Source organism: Neoarius graeffei, chromosome 28, assembly GCF_027579695.1.
Source record: "Neoarius graeffei isolate fNeoGra1 chromosome 28, fNeoGra1.pri, whole genome shotgun sequence".
In the NCBI taxonomy this organism is placed as follows: Eukaryota; Metazoa; Chordata; class Actinopteri; order Siluriformes; family Ariidae; genus Neoarius; species Neoarius graeffei.
Window position 1 is genome coordinate 43,942,157 of NC_083596.1, and position 20,666 is coordinate 43,962,822.

Here is a 20,666-nt window from a genome sequence, read left to right on the forward strand (position 1 = left end):
AATGTAGGTAAACAATTTGTAAGTATATAGCCTATTTCTTTATTACATAAACATTATATAGGCAATAACTTTTTCACATGAAGTTTGGCTTGATAGCCAAATTTGTATTTTTTTTAAAGAAATTAAATTCGAACAATTATATTTAAAGTTAACGTTAAGCTAACTAGTATTGTAGTCAAGTCACTAGACCTCGAGTCCAAGTCCAGTCTCAAGTCCCCAGTGTTCAAGTCTGAATCAAATCCAAGTCACTAAAAAAATTTCGAGTCGAGTCCCAGAACAAGACTCCAACCGCACCATTTAACGGTGGCTGTTTTAGCGCCGTTAACATTAGTTTGTTCCTGAACATGATGTATGAACAGGTGAATGTGCGTTCTCTTTGTCAGAGATGGTTGGGAGACGGATGTAAGTGCAGAAGGTGTGTTTAATACAAGTGAAGACAGGTAAATTCCAGAACGGCAGGCAAAATCGTAAAACAGTGAAACAGGCAATAGGTCGAGCGAGGCACAAGCAAGCTATCATAGACTCGGCAGAATCAAAGATGAGAAACGAAATCAGGGATCAGGAAACCAAACAAGGCTCAGTAATGCGTCAGCAATGTAACTCAATACTTCGCAGAGTAAGTGTGTTTTCACAGTTTTTATATAGGTGTGCTGATTGCGCCTTAATCTTTTGCAGCGCGAGAGAGAGAGTCCGCTTGGCGCGTGCGCTGTCCGGAGCATGCCCGAGAGTCTATCTGATGCACGTGCCAAGGCGCACAGGTGTGACACTCTTGCATGAAATTAGTATAAAAATGAATGTAGATACAAATATCTCATCTCATTATCTCTAGCCGCTTTATCCTGTTCTACAGGGTCGCAGGCAAGCTGGAGCCTATCCCAGCTGACTACGGGCGAAAGGCGGGGTACACCCTGGACAAGTCGCCAGGTCATCACAGGGCTTGGATACAAATATCTCTCATCTCATTATCTCTAGCCGCTTTATCCTTCTACAGGGTCGCAGGCAAGCTGGAGCCTATCCCAGCTGACTATGGGCGAAAGGCGGGGTACACCCTGGACAAGTCGCCAGGTCATCACAGGGCTGACACATAGACACAGACAACCATTCACACTCACATTCACACCTACGGTCAATTTAGAGTCACCAGTTAACCTAACCTGCATGTCTTTGGACTGTGGGGGAAACCGGAGCACCCGGAGGAAACCCACGCGGACACGGGGAGAACATGCAAACTCCGCACAGAAAGGCCCTCGCCAGCCCCGGGGCTTGAACCCAGGACCTTCTTGCTGTGAGGCGACAGCGCTAACCACTACACCACCGTGCTGCCCTGCAAATATCTTATGCCAAATTATTATGGCATGTTACAAAAACTAAAGAAAAAACTCGAGTCTTCGTCTCCAATTTGCGGGTCCGAATGCAGTCAACGCACGAGTCATCAGGGGACTTGAGTTGACCCGAGTTGGACTCGAGTACTACAAGCCTGAAGCTAACAAATTTGGGCTGCTACAGTAAATAGCCTGTTAACATTACTTTTAGCTAGTTTTTTTTATGTATATAAAATTACCTCACATTTTTCTGTAACATCTCTGATTATCAACTGCACTATACCAATGGTGTAATTTTTACCCACAAATTGTTTGTTTTTTTGTTTTTTTAAAGCGAGCATGCTGGGTAAATCTCCTAACTCAAGCTCACACTAGGTATTCAAGTGGACCCAAATTGATTTATATTTTTAACACAACAGTTAGAGCTGCACATTAGCCAAATATACCTCCAGTTTATGTACTTACTTTCAACGCCGTTCATCATATGTTTATCTTTTTTTTTATTTTTTCTGATACAAAATTTCATATGCAAGAACAGCTAAAGAGACTCCGCCCCACAATCAAATCTAATTTAATTAATCTCAATATAATTAACTTCCTCGTGTGAGTGAAACCCTTCACATACTCCTCCCTGCCTGTTCTGCATGTACTGTGCAGAGACAACACAGGGTTCATACACTACCCCTTCCACTCTCTCTCTCTCACACACACACAGATCCTCGCTCAGTCTGTGGTTTGTCCATTTGTCAAAATGTCTTTAGTGTTTAACATTTAAAATGCGCATTTCATCTGTAATGGAAGCCTGAGAAGAAAGAGTGAAATGGATGTGAGGAGAGCTTTGGCTTTTTCAGCGCTGATGCTCAGTGTGCCGACTTCAGCATCCAGAGTGCTTGGTGGTAAGTGCACCTTTTCAATAAGAGTAATTTTTTTTAAAGATGCTCATCAGTTTAATAGGAAATCTTAGTTTCTGGTTGTTCCTGTTTTTGAAGGCACTGCAATATATGCTAACTAACATAATGTGCTTTATTCATTTTTGAATGGCTTTGATTTGATATCAAGTTCTGAGCAAGTTTATACCAAATTATTTCTGCAGGGCATCATGTGGTGATCTAATCAGCCAATCAATTTCCCAACATGCGATATCAATAAAGTCTCGTCTTTACCGACTCAATGAATCATGCTCAGGTCATTTCATAAGTCAGTAAATGTTATATTTAATTCTAATAATAGACAAGGGACAAAGCAGCTTTACAGAAATCCAGATATAGACTTGCATCTAGATGTAGATCCCTGGTGAAAAAAAACCCAAAGGTGACTATATAAGGAAAATCTCGTTGAGTTGACGTGAGGAAGAAACCTCTAGAGGAACCAAACTCAAAGGGATTCTAGGTGACACCCAGTGGTGGGATTATTACAGCGTACAGGTGGAGACAGCGTGTTGAAATGATGATCTTGTGAACGAGTCCGATATGAGCGCAGAACAGTCTTTATGATTCCAGCAGCAGTTCTTGGGTATAAGTCTACAGTATCCATGTGCAGTTATCCACTGGCGCAAGAGTGAGACTGTTTCTGTGAAGTGAACATCTTTAGGGACAGCTGATGGTGGTTGAAAAGTATAGAAGATCCTAACAGGAGTAAAGAGCATCAGGATGAATCAGGCAGGTCTGGATGGTGAGGGGAACCATGGCAGTAGTCCAGATTTTTTTTTTATATTATGAATGTCAATGCCACCTGACTCCACCAAGTCTGCATTTTTTGCAACAGGTTAATGCCCTTAACACTCAACGCTATTTCACTTCATGTACTCCATGGCCTTTTTATAATATCCGCATCCTCTTTGTTCTCGTTTCCTTTCTCCACTTCTTTTGATCATGATGAAAGCATTTTGTTTTCCTTTACTGCCTGTAAACCCAATGTGTGGTGCATGCTATAGATGTTTTACAAGATGTCTAGGGCTGCACTACAAGCTGGACTAGTGAACTAGACAGGACATTGAAATGACAGGTTTACGTGCGGTTTAGTGTGGTGGTATGTGGGTTGGGACGTAGCTTTTATTGTCAAAACCTTGCAGGATGCTGGTGTAATTAGAAGCTGGTTCAGAGGAACCAAAGGGGCCCCTCTGTTAGTAAGAAAAAATGTTTTAGCATGGGATGTTTGGACACAATTGACTATTTTCACATTACCTATAATGCTTTGTGCCTTGGGGGGTAACCAAAATATAAACAAACTAAACCCACGTGGTGTCGCACACTGATGGTAATCTTTCAAATTTAAATCTCCCTAAAACTTTCAAAGAAATGTCAAAACTAATTAAGCCAAAGCTTAAAGAAATCTGCAAAGCCTTTTCTGTGGACTTCAATAAATCAATCGGTAGAAAAAAGTGCTTGTAAATATCATATCGAACACATTGAACATCTTGGCTTCAGGTGACAGTCACCGACCTTCTTTGTCTGTCAGCGTGGGTGTTCCAACAATTACTGACCTGCAGAAGTTAAAAAATTGGCAGAAGAGCTTCGAAAGATCGACACTGATCATAGAAGAATCCGCAGTGGATTTGTTTTTGCTGGGTGTTATGATGAGAAAGCCTTAAGAAAATACAAAACGCTTTGTGCACGGGAACACAAGCAAGGAATTCACTCAGCCAAGTACATACTGTAAACACAACAGAACTGTCAAATTTCTTTTTTAAGTTGATTTTGATTTCCTTCACTCTGGTTTTTCTTGAGCTCATATGCTATCAGATTACGACAGTCTTTGGGCTGTTAGAGGAAGCTGTTCAGACTACAGGGTCGAACACTACATTCGATCTCCCAACCGTACATAAACACTTAAAGGGAAAGGATATGTCAGCTTACTGACATTGCATCGTTTGTGCTTTTGTTTTGGGAGTTGATCCTTCAATAAAGTTGTCCTTTTCAGTTCCTTGTTTTTTGGTTTTCACACTTTTTGTAACTAAACACAAAGACTGAGAGGTTGTAGGCTTCGTGACTTGGATCATCAGACTTTATTCCACCACTGAAGTGTGCAGAACACAGTCGCATGTTGTCTGTCGGTGGAAAATTTTGACTGTGAATTCTGTCGAACTACGCTTTTCGACGCTTAGCTTCTTTAGGTATTCCATAAAACCTTTTAAATCAGGAAAAGTAATTTTTCCCCATGTGAACTCAAAGAAATGACTGAGGATATCTGACTTGGTGAACAAATATAGTGCCTGGTTACCCCCTAGCAATATACCCAAAGCATTATGGCTATGTGAAAGTTGTCAATACAGTATCATGGCAAGACATTTTGCATTACTAGCTAATTTGGGGGACATGATTTTACCTTGGTACTCATTTATATGATAAATGTACAGTTCTGGTCTCATGCTTTCATCTTTAGCATTATGCTCATTCTTTATGCATATATAATTTTCAGTTTGTATAATATTGCATTGACTTTTTTAATAACAGTCATTTACATTTCAGGTTTTTTTTTAACAATTTACAAACACATGAGAAATTCATGCAAATCAGTTTCAAGAAAAGGAATGAATGTGAACATTTTCAACCCAAATCTTACTTTTCATGACTTTAATAGCTTACTAGAAACTTGAATCCTGCACACTGTTGCAAATTACACTCCCCATACACTTCAATAGGAACTTGTTCTTGATTCTAAGATCCCTGTTCTTGGCTGCAGGAGTGGAAACCAATGTGGTTTTCTACTGTTGCACGCTGAGATGCTTTTCTGCTCACCACGGTTGTAAAGAATTGCTCTGAGTTGCTATATCCTTCCTGGCAGAAAAGCTTGAACCAATCTGGCCATTTTCCTCTGGCCTCTCTCATCAACAAAGCAACACAGAACTGTTGCGCAATGTTTTTTGTTTTTCGCACCACACTGTGTAAACTCTTAAGACTGTTGTGTGTGAAAACCCCAGGAGATCAGCAGTTTCTGAAATACTCAAACCAGTCCATCTAGCTCAAACCAACACCCATGACACAGTGAAAGAAAGTCATGCTTCGAGATCACAATTTTTCCCATTCTGATGTTTGAACATTGTGAACATTAACTGAAACCCTTGATTTGTATCTGCATGATTTGATGCATTGTGCTGCTGTCAAGGGATTGGCTGATTAGAGAACTGCATAAAACAGCAGGTGGATATGGTGGATCTTTACTGTAATAATGGTACTTATAAACAAATTATAGGATATGAATCCTAGCATTTAGATAACGTGCTTCAGTCCCTAAACTTGTCTCACTCTTCCTCCAAAGGCCAACACATATGTAAGCGGGGCACAAACAAGCCCTGCTACAAAATTGGCTACTTCGAGGAGAACTGGCGTAAGCTAAATTTTGAAGAGGCGCAGCGGGCATGCAGGAGCGACGGAGGAGACCTGCTCAGCATCGAATCATTGGCTGAGCAGAGTCTCATCGAGGGCTTTATTCAGGAGCTGAAAGCTTCAGATGGTGACTTTTGGATCGGTCTACGCAGAACGTCAAACTATGAGGAGAGTAGCATTGATTGCACATCTCAGTACTCCTGGCTGGATGGCAGTCAATCAAATTTCAGGTCAGGACACAAGAAATGTATTGTACAGTATGGTGTATTCCATTATGAACAACTCTACTACAAAATGTAATTCTGCTGAGATCTCTAGCATCATGTTGGTACCATTTTCATTTTGGGTTTATTTATTTAATTTGGGACTATGTTGGCAATCATTCCATATACAGTATTTTTCAACTGCTGCTCATACAACATTGTAGGACAGATAAACATACTTGAATGAGAGCACTAATTACACTATTCTGAATGCTTGAAATTAAATATTCCTGTGATTGGCTATCTTGAGTCCAATCAACAGGGGGCCAAGGAAAGCCATCATTTCTTAAAGACAGTTTCAGACTGTGTGATTATGGTGGTCTTTGATTATTACTGCATCAGATTCCAGTAAAATCCTGGCCAAATTCTATAAAAGGCTGACTGATAATGTATGCTTTATAAAATTATCTAAAGATAAACCAACATTTAAAGAGAATTACTGCATTCTGTTTGTCAGTGTTGAAATACGCAATCTCATAATGCTAGGTACAGTGTCTTGCAAAAGTATTCATCCCCCCAGTTTTTGTCCTGTTTTGTCGCATTACAAGCTGGAATTAGAATGGATTTTTGGAGGGTTAGCACCATTTGATTTACACAACGTGCCTACCACTTTTAAAGGTGAAAATTGTTGTTTCATTGTGACACAAACAATAATTAAGATGAAAAAAAACAAATCTGTAGTGTGCATAGGTATTCACCCCCTCCAAAGTCAATATTTTGTAGATCCACCTTTTGCTGTAATTACAGCTGCAAGTTTCTTTGGGTATGTCTCTTTTAGCTTACCACATCTCACAAGTTAGATGGGTTGTGTTGGTGTACAGCAATCTTCAACTTATGTCACAGATTCTCAATTAGATTGAGATCTGGGCTTTGACTAGGCCATTGCAAGACATTTAAATGTTTCCCTTTCTCCAGTGTAGCTTTAACAGTATGTTTAGGGTCATTGTCCTGCTGGAATGTGAACCTTCGTCCCAGTCTCAAACCTCTGGCTGACTCAAACAGGTTTTCCTCCAGAATTGCCCTGTATTTAGTGCCATCCATCTTTCCTTCAGTCCTGACCAGCTTTCCTGTCCCTGCAGATGAAAAATATCCCCACAGCATGATGCTGCCACCACCATGAATAGTGTTCTCAGGGTGTTGGGTTTGCACCACACATGGTGTTTCCCATGATTGCCAAAAAGATCAATTTTAGTCTCATTTGACCAGAGAATCTTCTTCCATGTGTTTGGGGAGTCTGCCACATGCTGTTGGGCAAATTCTAAATGTGTTTTCTTAAGCAATGGCTTTTTTCTGGCCATTCTTCCATAAAGCCCCACTCTGTGGAGTGTACGGCTTAAAGTGGTTCTATGGACAGATACTCCCATCTCCACTATAGATTTTTGCAGCTCCTTCAGTGTTATCTTTGGTGTCTTTGTTGCATCTCTGATTAATGCCCTCCTTTCCCGGGCTGTGAGTTTTGGTGGGCGGCCTTCTCTTGCCAGGTTTGTAGTGGTGCCATATTCTTTCCATTTTGCTATAATGGATTTAATGGTGCTCACTGGGATATTCAAAGTTTGGGATATTTTTAATCACCCAACCCTGATCTATACTTCTCCACAACTTTGTCTCTGACCTGTTTGGAGTGCTCCTTGGTTTTCATGTTGCTTGCTTAGTGTTGCAGAGTCAGGGTCCTTCCAGAACAGGTTGATTTGTACAGACATCATGTGACCGATCATGGGACACTTTGATTGCACACAGGTGGATCTTAATCAACTAATTATGTGACTTATGAAGTGCATTGGTTGGACCAGCTGTTATTTAGGGGTTTCATACGAAAGGGGCTGAATACCTATGCACACTCCAGATTTCTGTTTTTTCATCTTAATTATTGTTTGTGTCACAATAAAACAACAGTTTTCACCTTTAAAGTGGTAGGCCTGCTGTGTAAATCAAATGGTGCTAACCCCCAAAAAATCCATTTTAATTCTAGCTTGTAATGCGACAAAACAGGACAAACACCAAGGGGGAGAAATACTTTTGCAAGACACTAAGTATTTCACTCAGTTCGCTCATGAGACCGTTTTACTTTTAATGAAGATCAAAGACTCATATAATATGAGCTATGATAGTATCAGCTCTGCGTTTTCTGTGTAGGAACTGGCACATGGATGAACCCTCCTGTGGTTACGAGGTGTGTGTGGTGATGTACCACCAACCATCAGCTTCTTCAGATGAAGGAAACAGGTACATGTTTCAGTGGAATGACGACAACTGTGAGACAAAGAACAATTTCATCTGCAAGTATACCAAAGGTGAGATTCTTCAAGATGAGTTTGGGAGTTCTATCATCCAATTATAGTACACTACAACCCAGCTATAACGAACTCCTTGGGGGACGTCCAAATAGTCCAAATAACACACACACAAACCCCATTCATAATTCAGTATGTGATATTCATAACAGATATAGCAGAACTGTTCAAGCAATTCTGATGTACTGATAACTGATATGACAGGATTTCAGACTCCCACCTTCCACCCACTGCAAACAGAATACACACACACACACACACACACAAATAATGTATTCATGAGGTATTATAAATACCTTTTAATTTCAAAACAACGATCTAAAATGCTACCTATATAATGCAGTTTTACTATCATTTTACTCTAATAAGCATTCTAGCCAACTGGATGACTGACTATGACTATCCGGTTTAACACCCATCATCCACCACCAGTGGGTTGGATGCTGCATGGTGCATTCGTAGGCTTCTTTTCCAGTAGACCCTGTCCAGTGCATCCCTGGGCATGCAGCACCACTCCCTCAAGTCCTGGGTGACCACCTCCTTCCATGTCTTGCGTGGGTGGCCCTTTTTCCTCGCTCCCTCCACCTGCAAGGACAGCACCTTCCCAATGCTCAGTGTGCTTCAGTGGACATGACTGAACCACTGCAGGCGCTTGTACCTGAGGTCAGCATCAAGCTCCCCCAGGCCTAGTCTCTGGTGAAGACTACTAGTGCTGACCTCAGCCTCGGGTTTCACATTACACATCCACCTGAGCATAGCTCTCTCGTTCCTCTCCAGGTGCTTCATATCCTCTCTTCTCAGAGGCCAGTTCTCACTAGCATATAGCATTGCACTTCTGACACAGGAGCTGTAGATACGGCCACTAGTACAGAAAGCAAGGCTCTGGCATGACAGGAGAGGTAGCAGTTCTCTAAACTTACCCCAAGCTGCTCTGGTTCTTGTGATTGTTGCAAGCTCACATCCCCCACCAGAGCATACAGTGTCACCAAGATAACAGAAGGAGTCAACTGTAGCTACGACATACTCACCAACAAGAACTTGGTTGTAGGGCCTGGTGTCTATTGGGCGTGCTAGACCAAGGCATCTGTCGTATCTGAAAGATAGGTCTATGGAGAGTCTGCCTCGAATGCTTGTACACTTCTTATGCACCCAATGTTGACAGCCATTGCAAAGGATTGAGTTGCAACCCACGCCTTTCCTACACACAGTACATGGGCCAGATATCATAACCTTGGGCTTATCCATGTTCACTCTCAGTCCTTTGGATTCTAAACCATTCTTCCACAGCAGGATCTTTTCCTTGAGCTCATCTAGGGTCTCAGCTATAATCACGAGGTCATCCGCATATAGAAGCTCCCAGGGAGCACCAGAAGCAAAGTCTTGCAACAGAGCCTCAAGAACAATGATAAATATCATGGGGCTCAGAACAGAGCCTTGATGGACACCCATTTTTACGTTGAAGTCATCACTAAAAGTCTGGTTGATCCTGACCTTGCTCTTGGCATTGGCATACATTGGCTGGACTGTTCTCACGATCCACTCTGGGACTTCCACTCGCCTCAAGGCCCACCACAGGACTTTTCATGGCACACGATCAAAGGCCTTTTCAAGGTTAACAAAAGCAAAGTATAGATTTCTTTCTTTAGCCAGATACTTTTCCTGCAGTTGTCTCACAATAAAGATAGCATCACTTGTTCCTCTGCCTGGAATGAAGCCAAACTGCATTTCACTTATGTCCACAATACCACATATCACTTTGTCCAGCACTCTTTCGATGACCTTCAGGCAATGTGCCGTTAGCTTCAAGCCACGGTAGTTACCTCTGTCTGTGGCATCACCCTTGCCTTTGAACAGGTTGATGATCTATCTAGTATTCTAGTCCACAGGTATTTCCCCTCAGCTATGATGGCATTTGCAAGCTTTGTCACAAGGGGACAGCTGACATCAATAGCAGCTTTAAGCATTTCGGCAACAACACCAGAGGGACCAGGGGATTTTCCTGGCCTCATCTTGTTCATAGCCTCTGCAATCATTTCACCAGTCACTAGTATGGGGGAGCCGGCAACAGGTTCAGCAACAGGTAGATCCTTGGAACACCAGGGGAATTCAATGTTGAGAAGGCATTCATAGTGCTCTTTCCATGCCCTTTTCTTGTCATCATCGCTGAGTGAGAGATTGCCTAGATCGTCTTTAATACAACTTTCACTCACGATGTCCTGATGTTCTTTCTTCATTTGCTTAGCCACATGAAACACATCCTCTTTTCCTAAATTTACATCATAGAACTTACTTTCCTCAGCTCTCTTCTTAGCTAGAAAGACTACATGCTTGGCATTATGTTTGGCTTTGAGATAGTCCTCTTTACTGCCCCCTTCTTCCAGGCCTTCCAGAGCCGCTTCTTCTCCTCAACAGCACTGCTGACTGTGTCATCCCACCATCATGTCTGCTTCCTCCAATTGCTCTTCTTTGTGAAACCACATACTTTATCCACAGCACTTAGTAAGCCACTCTTCAGCAGTTGCCAGGTTTCCCCAATAGACGTGGGATTGTGCTTGTCCTGTATCTCTGCTTTCACTGTTTCCAGGAAATCTTTCTTCACCACAGGATCTCTTAACTTCCAGATGCAGAGCTTTGGGGTGAAGGTTTGTTTGCAAGGCTTGATGGACTTTAAGGCAAGATCACAAACTAACAGTTTATGCTGCAGAGCACATTCCTTGCCTGGTAGAACCTTGGCATCGGTGGCAAGCCTAAGCTCACAGCGCCTCAAGTATGTAATCTACTTGACTGGAGGAGTTTCCAGACTAATAGGTGACCAGGTGACTTACTCTTTTCTTAAAGAAGGAGTTACAGACAACAAGCTCATTAGCCACTGAAAACTCCAGCAGCCTTTCACCCTCAATGTTGCAGTCACCATAGCCGAATCCACGATGGATACCTTCATAGCCAGCTGAGGTACTACCAATATGGCTGTTGAAATCACCACAAAGGAGTAGGATTTCCGAGTTTCCAAACTTGGACACAGTACACTGGAGTGAGTCATAAAAGGCATTCTTGGTGCGGTCATCCAGACCCACTTGTGGCGCATAAATTGAGAGGATGGTAAGGATGTTAGCACCAATATTGATCTCATCTCATCTCATTATCTCTAGCCGCTTTATCCTGTTCTACAGGGTCGCAGGCAAGCTGGAGCCTATCCCAGCTGACTACAGGTGAAAGGCAGGGTACACCCTGGACAAGTCACCAGGTCATCACAGGGCTGACACATAGACACAGACAACCATTCACACTCACATTCACACCTACGGTCAATTTAGAGTCACCAGTTAACCTAACCTGCATGTCTTTGGACTGTGGGGGAAAACGGAGCACCCGGAAGAAACCCACGCGGACACGGGGAGAACATGCAAACTCCGCACAGAAAGGCCCTCGCCGGCCACGGGGCTCGAACCCGGACCTTCTTGCTGTGAGGTGATAGCGCTAACCACTACACCACCGTGCCGCCCAATATTGATCTTGATAAGGCATATCCTATCAGACACACGCTTGACCTCTAATACACTCTCCACCCACTTCTCCACCAGGAGAATGCCAATGCCACCGATACCTTGATCATTTCCTATCCAAAAGAGCTTATACCTAGAGTCCTTTCCACTAATCATACGGGCCGATCCACCTCTCCATCTTGTCTCTTGCAGACAGCAAATATCTATTTTCCTCCTAGCAATGGTCTCCACCACCTCACTGCCTCTACCCCTCATAGTACCAATATTCAAAGTTGATACACAAAAAGAATGACTCTGTCATTTGATGATGATCTGGCAGTGCCTATGTCTCACACCCACCCTACCGTTTGACACTCCCATCAGTGAGAGTCCCGCCTTCACTATCAGTAATATTACGAACTACCATGACTTGTAATGGAGCAAGATTTTACAGCTGGATGCCCTTCCTAACGCCAACCCAGAGTTCAACAGCATCTAGGAAAACTGGGTTCTGAGGGTTGCTATCTTGATGGGATCTTGTTGTGAACTGCAAGATGTTGAGAAAAAGAGCAGGAGACAGAAACCAGTAGATGGAGGCAGCCATAGATGGAGATAGCAATAGAAAACTGGTTTTAAACGTACCAATAACCCGCCTTTCGCCCTTTCTCCTGTCAGTTTTAAACAGTTCTGCCACGGGAAGGCCAGGAGCTGGACTTGGTTGTCAGAGGCTATATTTTGCGCTAAGCCACTGGGGCATTTTATAGGCTGAGAGGGCGAAGCCTCAACAACCACCCTGGCAATAACAACCCTTAGAACTTTGCCTGTTTAAAAACTGTAGTTTCCCAAATGTCAATTCAATTTCTGATGGGTAAAGAAGCATGTTGGTAGATAAATGCATCATTTTCATTATTGTAGTTGAATACAGTACTGTACCTCAACTGGTCATATGGAGTACTTTCTTTCTCACCCCTAATTAGCCTATTGAATAGGTTATAAGTGTGACATCATGACTTTCTCCTTTTAAGCAATTAGCTATTCATGTTAAAATAGTATTTACATCTTAGTTTATAATTATATCATGTTCTCACATGCACATTTGACTGGTAAATACTACTGTATGTGTGTTAGTTTTGCTTTTGTTAAGAATAGAGAGGCTGGTCAGGGAACAACTGTTTTTATTCTATCCATATTCACTGGATATGAGCAATCGCACGCGCTGATTGGCTACTCGACTACTAGGATATCAGCTCATACACTGTGAGTAGAGAAAAACAAAATGGCAGAGTGTGTTGCTGAACCAACTGAGATAAAAATTTTATTCGAAAACAAAACCCCAAAAAATAAAATAAAAAAGCAACAAAATATGGAATAAAAGTATTTCATGGTAAGAACATATTTTTTTATTTTTCAAGAATTATTATTATTATTATTATTATTATTATTATTATTATTATTATTATTAATATTATTACATTTTTCACAAATTGCTGCTGTCATTTCAATGGTTTGTTTGCATTCTTCATCTTTAAGCATTAAAATGTGGTGTTGTTGTGTTTTTTAAGACTGGTTCAAAAGCTCAAAGAAGTTTGAAAATTATAAAACTGAAATGTCCAAGGAAGAATTAAATAAATGTCTAAAGCTATTCTATACCTCGGCACGACAGCAAGATGATGCTTTCTACAAAAAACAACACTAAAGTTAATTTGTGCACCCGTCAATAGGTTTTTAAGAAGTCCGCTTAAGTGGAAATGATTTTGTCAGACGTTTTGTATAAAGTTTTTATTTATTGAATTTGCAAAAAATAACAGTAAAAATGCTCCGTTTCTCAAAATCCAGTGAATGTGGAGAGAATAAAACAGTTATTCCACTCAATCTCGTCGGACGTGGCTTATAGCCAACACGGAACTACATGCCTTGTTGGCTATCAGCTCATGTATGACTCAATTTCATGGATGAACATATACATATCTGTTGTAAGTTAAGTGAAACAGTAATAAACTTGTTTGGTGTATGTTCTACAATATTAGACGTTATTACAAGTGGATATGTTTATATAGAGGATATTACATGGTTGCGTGAAGATATAAAGTTTATCTTCGACTAGTAAATAGTATCACAAGTGATCGAAGTGAGCAAGTGAAAATATTTTCAACAAGAGAAGATAAACTTTATATCTTCACACCACCGTGTAATGTTCTTTATATTATATGGACACGTCCACAAAAAAAACATGCAAGAGAATTCTAATCAAAAGAATTTTAATTTTGAACCGGTTTACCATTTTGACAACGCATGTCTAGTCCATGGGAAAACACTGGGAGTGATGTCATTGGAGTGAAATATTGGGAAATATGTCACTCAGATCTGCAATGTATTTTGTATGAAAAATGCAAGTTTTTCAACACAAGAAGATAAACTTCATATCTTCAAGCCAACATGTGATTTTCTTTTTATTATATCGACACATTCACAAACAAAAAGTACCCAAATTTTTCAAAACAATTCATTGATTTCCTCACGAGTGACATATAGAGATTTCTGTCACGGTTTTGGTTCTCCATGTCCCGGATGGAGCTTGTATGAAAAATATGAGTGGTGTAATTCCCAGTAAAACACTCGTGTCTATGTACTATTCACTAGTTATTCCATGAAATCAAGTTGGACATGAGCTGATAGCGTAGCACCAAGTCAGCTATAAGCCATGTATGATATGGATGTGCATATCTACAGTACTGTATGTTCTGTGTTGTGGCTGCAGCATGGGCGAATGGCCCAGAACAAATTTCTCACTTTGTGAGACAATAAAGTTAATCTTGAATCTTGAATTGAGTGGAATAACTGTTTTATTCTATCCACATTCACTGGATTTTGAGAAACAGAACATTTTTATTTGTATTTTTTTGCAAATTTGATCAATAAAAACTTTATACAAGACGTCTGACAAAATCATTTCCACTAAGTATGTAAACAAACCAGCAAAATGACCATAGCAATTTGTGAAAAATGCAATAATAATTCTTGAAAAATATGTAAAAAAGATACGTTCTTACCATCAAATAATTTTATTCCATATTTTATTGCGGGGTTTTTTTTGTATTTTGGGGGGTTTTGTTTTTGAGTAGAGTTTTTATTTCATCCTCAGTTGGTTCAGCAACACGCGCCACCATTTTGTTTTTCTCTACTCAATGGTATATGAGCTGATAGCCTAGTAGTAGAGTCGCCAATCAGAGCGCGCAATTGCTCATATCCAGTGAATGTGGACAGAATAAAAATGGATACGTGTATCAGTTGTCCTGTTCTGTATACTTGTTCTCTCACACTTTGCATGCCCATCATATTTTATTGCTTACTTATAGCAGAGGTGTATAACATACACCTGTATACAACATACAGAAATGTGTATACACTGACATGCAGAGACAATCAGATCACAACCTTCAACACTGTAAAGCTTCTGAAACTGGGCCATAGATATCAAATACTCTCGGATTCACAGATTGTTTTATTGAGAGTGAAATGTCATTTCCACATCTGGTTGTCAAATTCGATGCACTCATACAATTTCACTCATCTTGTTTAAAATTTGCCAATTCACCATAACGTCTGAACTGAAACTGTATGCTAATTACAATGAAAAGGGTTTAAATGGCATTTTTCCAAGCCTGATTTGATTACAAACAGCCTAAGTGGGCAGGAATAAGCCCAATCTGGCAGCACAGATGGTTTTCCGCCATTCTTTGCTTTATGAAGTGCCAGTGGTGTACTTTTGTTCAACTTTTTATATTTTACCCACTGCTTTAACCTTTAGATCCTCATTTCCAAGTCATTCATTTTCTCCTGGTCTCAGGTGTCTTTAAAACGGCAACAACGACGGTGATGACGACAACAACAACAGAAGTAGCCAAGAATCCCTCAGTGACGGTTCATGATGATGGGATGAGCGTTGCGACTACTGAATACACAGGTAGACCACTAGAGAGTGGAATAAAGGTTTCAGTAAAGTAATATTAATCTCAGATTTGATGGCAGGTTTCGGAGCAGTGCTACTACAGTTATTGAGAATTTTTATACCACAGTGCTGTTGTATTCTCAATTATGATTGGCCAGAGGGTGTTAATTAATTTTCTAGAACAGTAGCTCTGTCAGTACTTCTGGCTCCAAGGCAAATTGCAAGTTTATATTAAAAGCAGATGGCCTTTCGATTTCATAAAATCGGTGAAACTTAGTTCCCTCTGAAATTTGGTCACTGTGATATACAGTTAAGCCAGAAAGTCTATACACCCCATTCACCTTCTCCATGTTTTATTACGTTACAGACTTATTCTGCAATAGATTTTCATTTTTTGTCACAAAATTCTACACAAAATTGCCTATAATGAAAAAGTGAAAGCAGGTTTTTAGACATTTGTGCTAATTTGTTAAAAATCAAAATGTAAAATATCATATGTACACAAGTGTGTACATATGATATTTGATATGACACCCAAAAGTGAGCTGAGGTGCATTTTGTTCAGGGGTGGACAGTAATGAAGTACATTTACTTGAGTACTATACTAAAAGCATATACTCAGAGTCATGGCCTCACTTTCGTTTATGAATGCCTTGAGACCTCAAGAATGGCACAGGAATAGTTTTAAGCGTTAACAATAAGTCTAATATAGTAATTTTTATGATTAAAGTGATTTATATATATAGCGGTCTGAGTGAATGACCTTGACGTCTGTAACGTCACAGCAGGAAGTCTATCGGTCTCATCGCCATTTCCGCTATACTAAAACACAGAGCTGACTGCAATTCCGATCCTCCATTTTGAGCTAATTTATCACCATGCCACGCAGATGTTTTGCTGGCCAGTGCAGCAACATGACAGAAGGTGAATTTACACTGCATTCATGGCCCAAGAATGTTCAAACTGCAAAGATTTGGACGCATTTTGCGAGTTGTTCACGGGCACATTGGGCGGCTATGAAGTGGTCTCTCCTCTGCTCTGCACATTTTACTGAAGACTCGTACGAAACCTCTGATCTGTTGAGGAGCGTTGCCTATAAGCCCGTATTGAAAGAGGGTGTAGTACCAATAATTAAAGTAAAAGAAAACTACAAGAAAAGGAAAGTATTTATTTATTTATTTATTTATTTATAAATTTTAAAGGAAAGTGAGTTCAGTTGCACTAGTCCTCCTGGAGTGAGCCGAGGGTTGTTGCTAAAACCCGGGACGGAACGGAACATATTGCTCGGGCAGTGACCTCCCCACAGTTGTTGCTAAAACCGGTGACATCCCGTTCCATCCCGGGTTTTAGTAATTGCCTGAGCCGAGCAGTAATGACGGAGTAGTCAGTATGGAGAGAATGAGTGGAGCAGCCATCTTATTTCTAAACTGGATATTGCTGCCATCTCGCCCTTACGTGGAAGGAGTGAATGAACGGACAACTGAGCGAACAACTGAAAATCAGATTGTTTCAAAACAATCAACCACAAGGTCGGCCTTCAAGAAGCGAGAACACAGACGGGTAAGCTCCGACTCTCATTTGGATATAAAACAACAAAAACACGTTGTTTACCTGCATTTAGATTAATACGTGTAACTTGTATTGTGTGTTTAAGTTACAAGTATAAGATTATTTAATTTGCTTCAGAATGAGATTGTCTCAGTTCATCTGATTATTTAATTAGCCTTTTACGTTTTATCAGTGAAAATGCATGCATGTACATGTATGTTGCATAAGTTATAACATCTATCCTGTTTTAATGAGAGTCAACCCAAAATCAATGAAGTCAAATCAATCTTAGTTGAGCAAGTCAGTAACGGTATTTCTTACTTTCACCATAAATTTTTATTTATATGACTTTGGTCTATAGCTGTCAAAGGCCTCGGCCTTAAAACCAGTTATTGCAGTGACGTCACACAAACAGGGCTGGCTGGCTCAGCGGGGCAGCTCAAATGCCAGCTTTGCGGTCGATTTTAACTCTCAAAAATATTTTTTTTTTATTCCCATTTATGCAGCATACAAGAGTCAAGAATGGAGATACTATCCACTCAGAAATTTATTTAAAAATAAAGGTTCTGCGTATCCGCTTTAAGTACACTTTTTGAGTATCTGTATTTTACTTGAGGTTTTTTTTTTTGGAAACTTATGACTGTAACTTCACTACATTTGAAAGACCAGTACTTTTTACTCCACTATATTTCTATCAAGGTCTTCATTACTCATTACTATGAAGCAGCTTTGAAAGTAGATGATGTTTTTTTCTTTTCTTTTCTAAAACGTGATTGGTTTTTTCACAGGTGACACTGAGACAGCCAATCCGTCATCACTAGGGTCACGTCATGTCCATAGACTGGATAGAATCAAGTTCAGTGATTTCTCAGCAGCATTATTTGAACATGATCAGTTGATGGCTGAATGGAAGGAGGCGGTTCTTCTGGGGAATGCATGTGCCCATGAACCCATGTTTCAGTTTTCTGAAAGGATTAAATATTCATTTCATTTTAAATGTTTGTTTGCGTAAAACGAACCACATCACAACCTACAAAATCTCGCGGTCCAACCTGCGGAGGCATATTGAGGGATATAAACGTTTTATTCCAAGAGAAAGTTTGCAATGAAGTTGTCTTTGCTTTTAGAGCTAGCAATAACATTGCAATAGCTATGCAGTCTGGTTAGTCAAATGACTTTCGATGGATTTGCCCAACAAGTTGCCATTGCCATGTCCACGGCTAAAGTTAACACATAGCTAGTTAACTTGGGCACTATTAATTAGCATGTAAACATGGAGTTACGTTAACATGAATAACGTTAACTTATCTGAAGTCCTTTCAGAAATGTTTTAGCATAATCTTGCCAAATAAACAGAATGTAGAAATCTTTCTTTTCTAGTAACGTTAGCTACCCAATATGATTTCGGGTCTGAAAAGAGTTTGGTAACATACAGTATGAGGTGGAGCATCACTGACTAGGTAGCTGTGGCAGCGGGGGCGTGGTCAAGTGCCGGTCTGTGACAGGAGGGCGGAGTCAGGGAAGGTAAGTGGCAGAATCACTACACCTGAGGGCAATTAACCTGTTTGTGTGTCTTCCCAGTGACCGCGCCCTACTTAAGGAGGGAGAGCGAGAGCAGAGGGAGCTCATTCCCAAACCAGACACCGGTCGTGTGTGTGTGTCTGTTTTGTTTAAAGTTGTTCACTGAAAAGTGTGGCAATAAAAGCCCTATTTCCGAACCTGATCTCTGTCCTACCGTCCTCTGTGCTCCACCCACCCATACAAACCGTTACAGTGGTGCCGAAACCCGGGATCTGGAGCACAGCAGCCGATCAGCCCCATGAAGTCCTCCCCGTTCGCCGAACTGGTCCACGGCCCAGCAAAGCCAGCACCAGGCGCTAGTCACCCTCCGAAAGGAACAGGAACAGCAGTTCGAGGCCCTGGTGCTGGCCCAGCAAGAAGATCGTGAGGCGTTCCGGCACTTCCTCGCGTCGGCGGGGTCCACCAGCGCTCCCACCGTAGATCCGTCTCCCCTCACCCTAACCAAGATGGGCCCGCAGGACAACCCCGAGGCATTTATCACGCTCTTCGAGCAAGTCGCGGAGACCTCGGGGTGGCCGATGGAGCAGCGCGCGGCACGCCTCCTCCCCCTGCTAATGGGAGAGGTGCAGCTGGCCGCGCTACAGCTGCCCGCCAACCGCTGGCTGGCCTACGCGGACCTCCGCCGGGCCGTCCTCCAGCGTGTGGGGCACACCCCTGAGCAGCAGCGTCAGCGCTTCCGCGCTTTGCGCTTGGAGGAAGTCGGCCGGCCGTTCGCGTTTGGCCAGCAACTCCGGGACGCCTGCTGGCGGTGGCTGAGGGCCGACAACCGCGATGCCGTGGAGATCGTTGACCAGGTGGTACTGGAACAGTTCCTTGCACACTTGCCAGCAGGAACCGCGGACTGGGTCCAGTGCCACCGCCCGGTGTCGCTGGATCAGGCCATCGAGCTGGCGGAGGACCATTTGGCGGCTGTCCCGGCGGCAGGACAGCAGACAGCCTCTTCTCTTCTCTCCTCTTCTCTCTCTCTCTCTCTCTCTCTCTCTCTCTCTCTCTCCCCCTCTCCTCCTGTGTCCCGTCCTCGCCCCATTCCCCCACCGTGGGGGCCGGCGACCCCCCAGCTGGCCTGCCGCACCCGCAGTGCCCTCCCGTTTCTCCCTTCTGTGTCTGTCTCTCCCCCCCCCCTCAGGTGAGTGAGCCCCAGAACACCAGTGCGGAGAGGAAGCCCAGTCTGGTTTGCTGGCGCTGCGGGGAGCCGGGCCACTTCCAACAGCAGTGCACGGCAATGGAGGTGGGTGCGGTGGTTCGGATCCCCGATGCACCAGGAGCCGCCCTCGATCGGGCCGAAGCGTATCGCATACCGGTGAGTATTCAAGGGGATACATATCAGGCATTGGTGGATTCCGGTTGTAATCAAACCTCAATTCACCAAAGCCTGGTGCAAAATGAGGCATTGGGGGGAGCACAGGGGGTGAAGGTGTTGTGTGTGCACGGGGATATTCACAGGTACCCTTTGGTGTTGGTCCACATTTTTTTCCGAGGGGAAAAATTTATAGTAAAGGCGGCGGTTAATCCTTGCCTCACCCACTCGATAATTTTGGGGACTGATTGGCCGGGATTCAGGGAGTTGATGAGCCGTTTAGTGAAGAGTGGGTCCTGCCATACTTCAGTAGGGGGAGGTCCCGGTGTCGCCTTGGCGGAAGCAGCTGTCACAGAGCCGTCTACGTCATCTCCGCGTCAGAGTAAGGAGCCGCAGGCTCCTCCTCTCTCTCTCGGGGAATCCCTTGCAGATTTCCAGTTAGAACAGTCGCGAGACGAGACTCTGCGGCATGCGTTTGACCAAGTGAGAGTAATCGATGGTCAAACGCTCCCACCGAACGTCACCCAGTCCTTCCCCTATTTTTCTATTATGAAGGATAGATTATACCGAGTGACGCAGGACACTCAGACAACAGAGCAAATCACGCA

At 42.3% G+C, this 20,666-nt stretch overlaps 1 protein-coding gene across 1 annotated transcript in view; it reads left to right on the plus strand.

The window, feature by feature from the left end:
* Positions 1–2,142: 2,142 nt before the first annotated feature.
* layna (layilin a) overlaps positions 2,143–20,666 on the plus strand; it is a 34,180-nt gene continuing 15,656 nt past the window's right edge. The window contains exons 1-4 of the mRNA XM_060912279.1: positions 2,143–2,218; positions 5,580–5,877; positions 8,044–8,201; positions 15,531–15,647. Of these exons, the coding sequence (XP_060768262.1) occupies positions 2,143–2,218; positions 5,580–5,877; positions 8,044–8,201; positions 15,531–15,647 (649 nt within the window). The remainder of the gene's footprint in view (positions 2,219–5,579; positions 5,878–8,043; positions 8,202–15,530; positions 15,648–20,666) is intronic.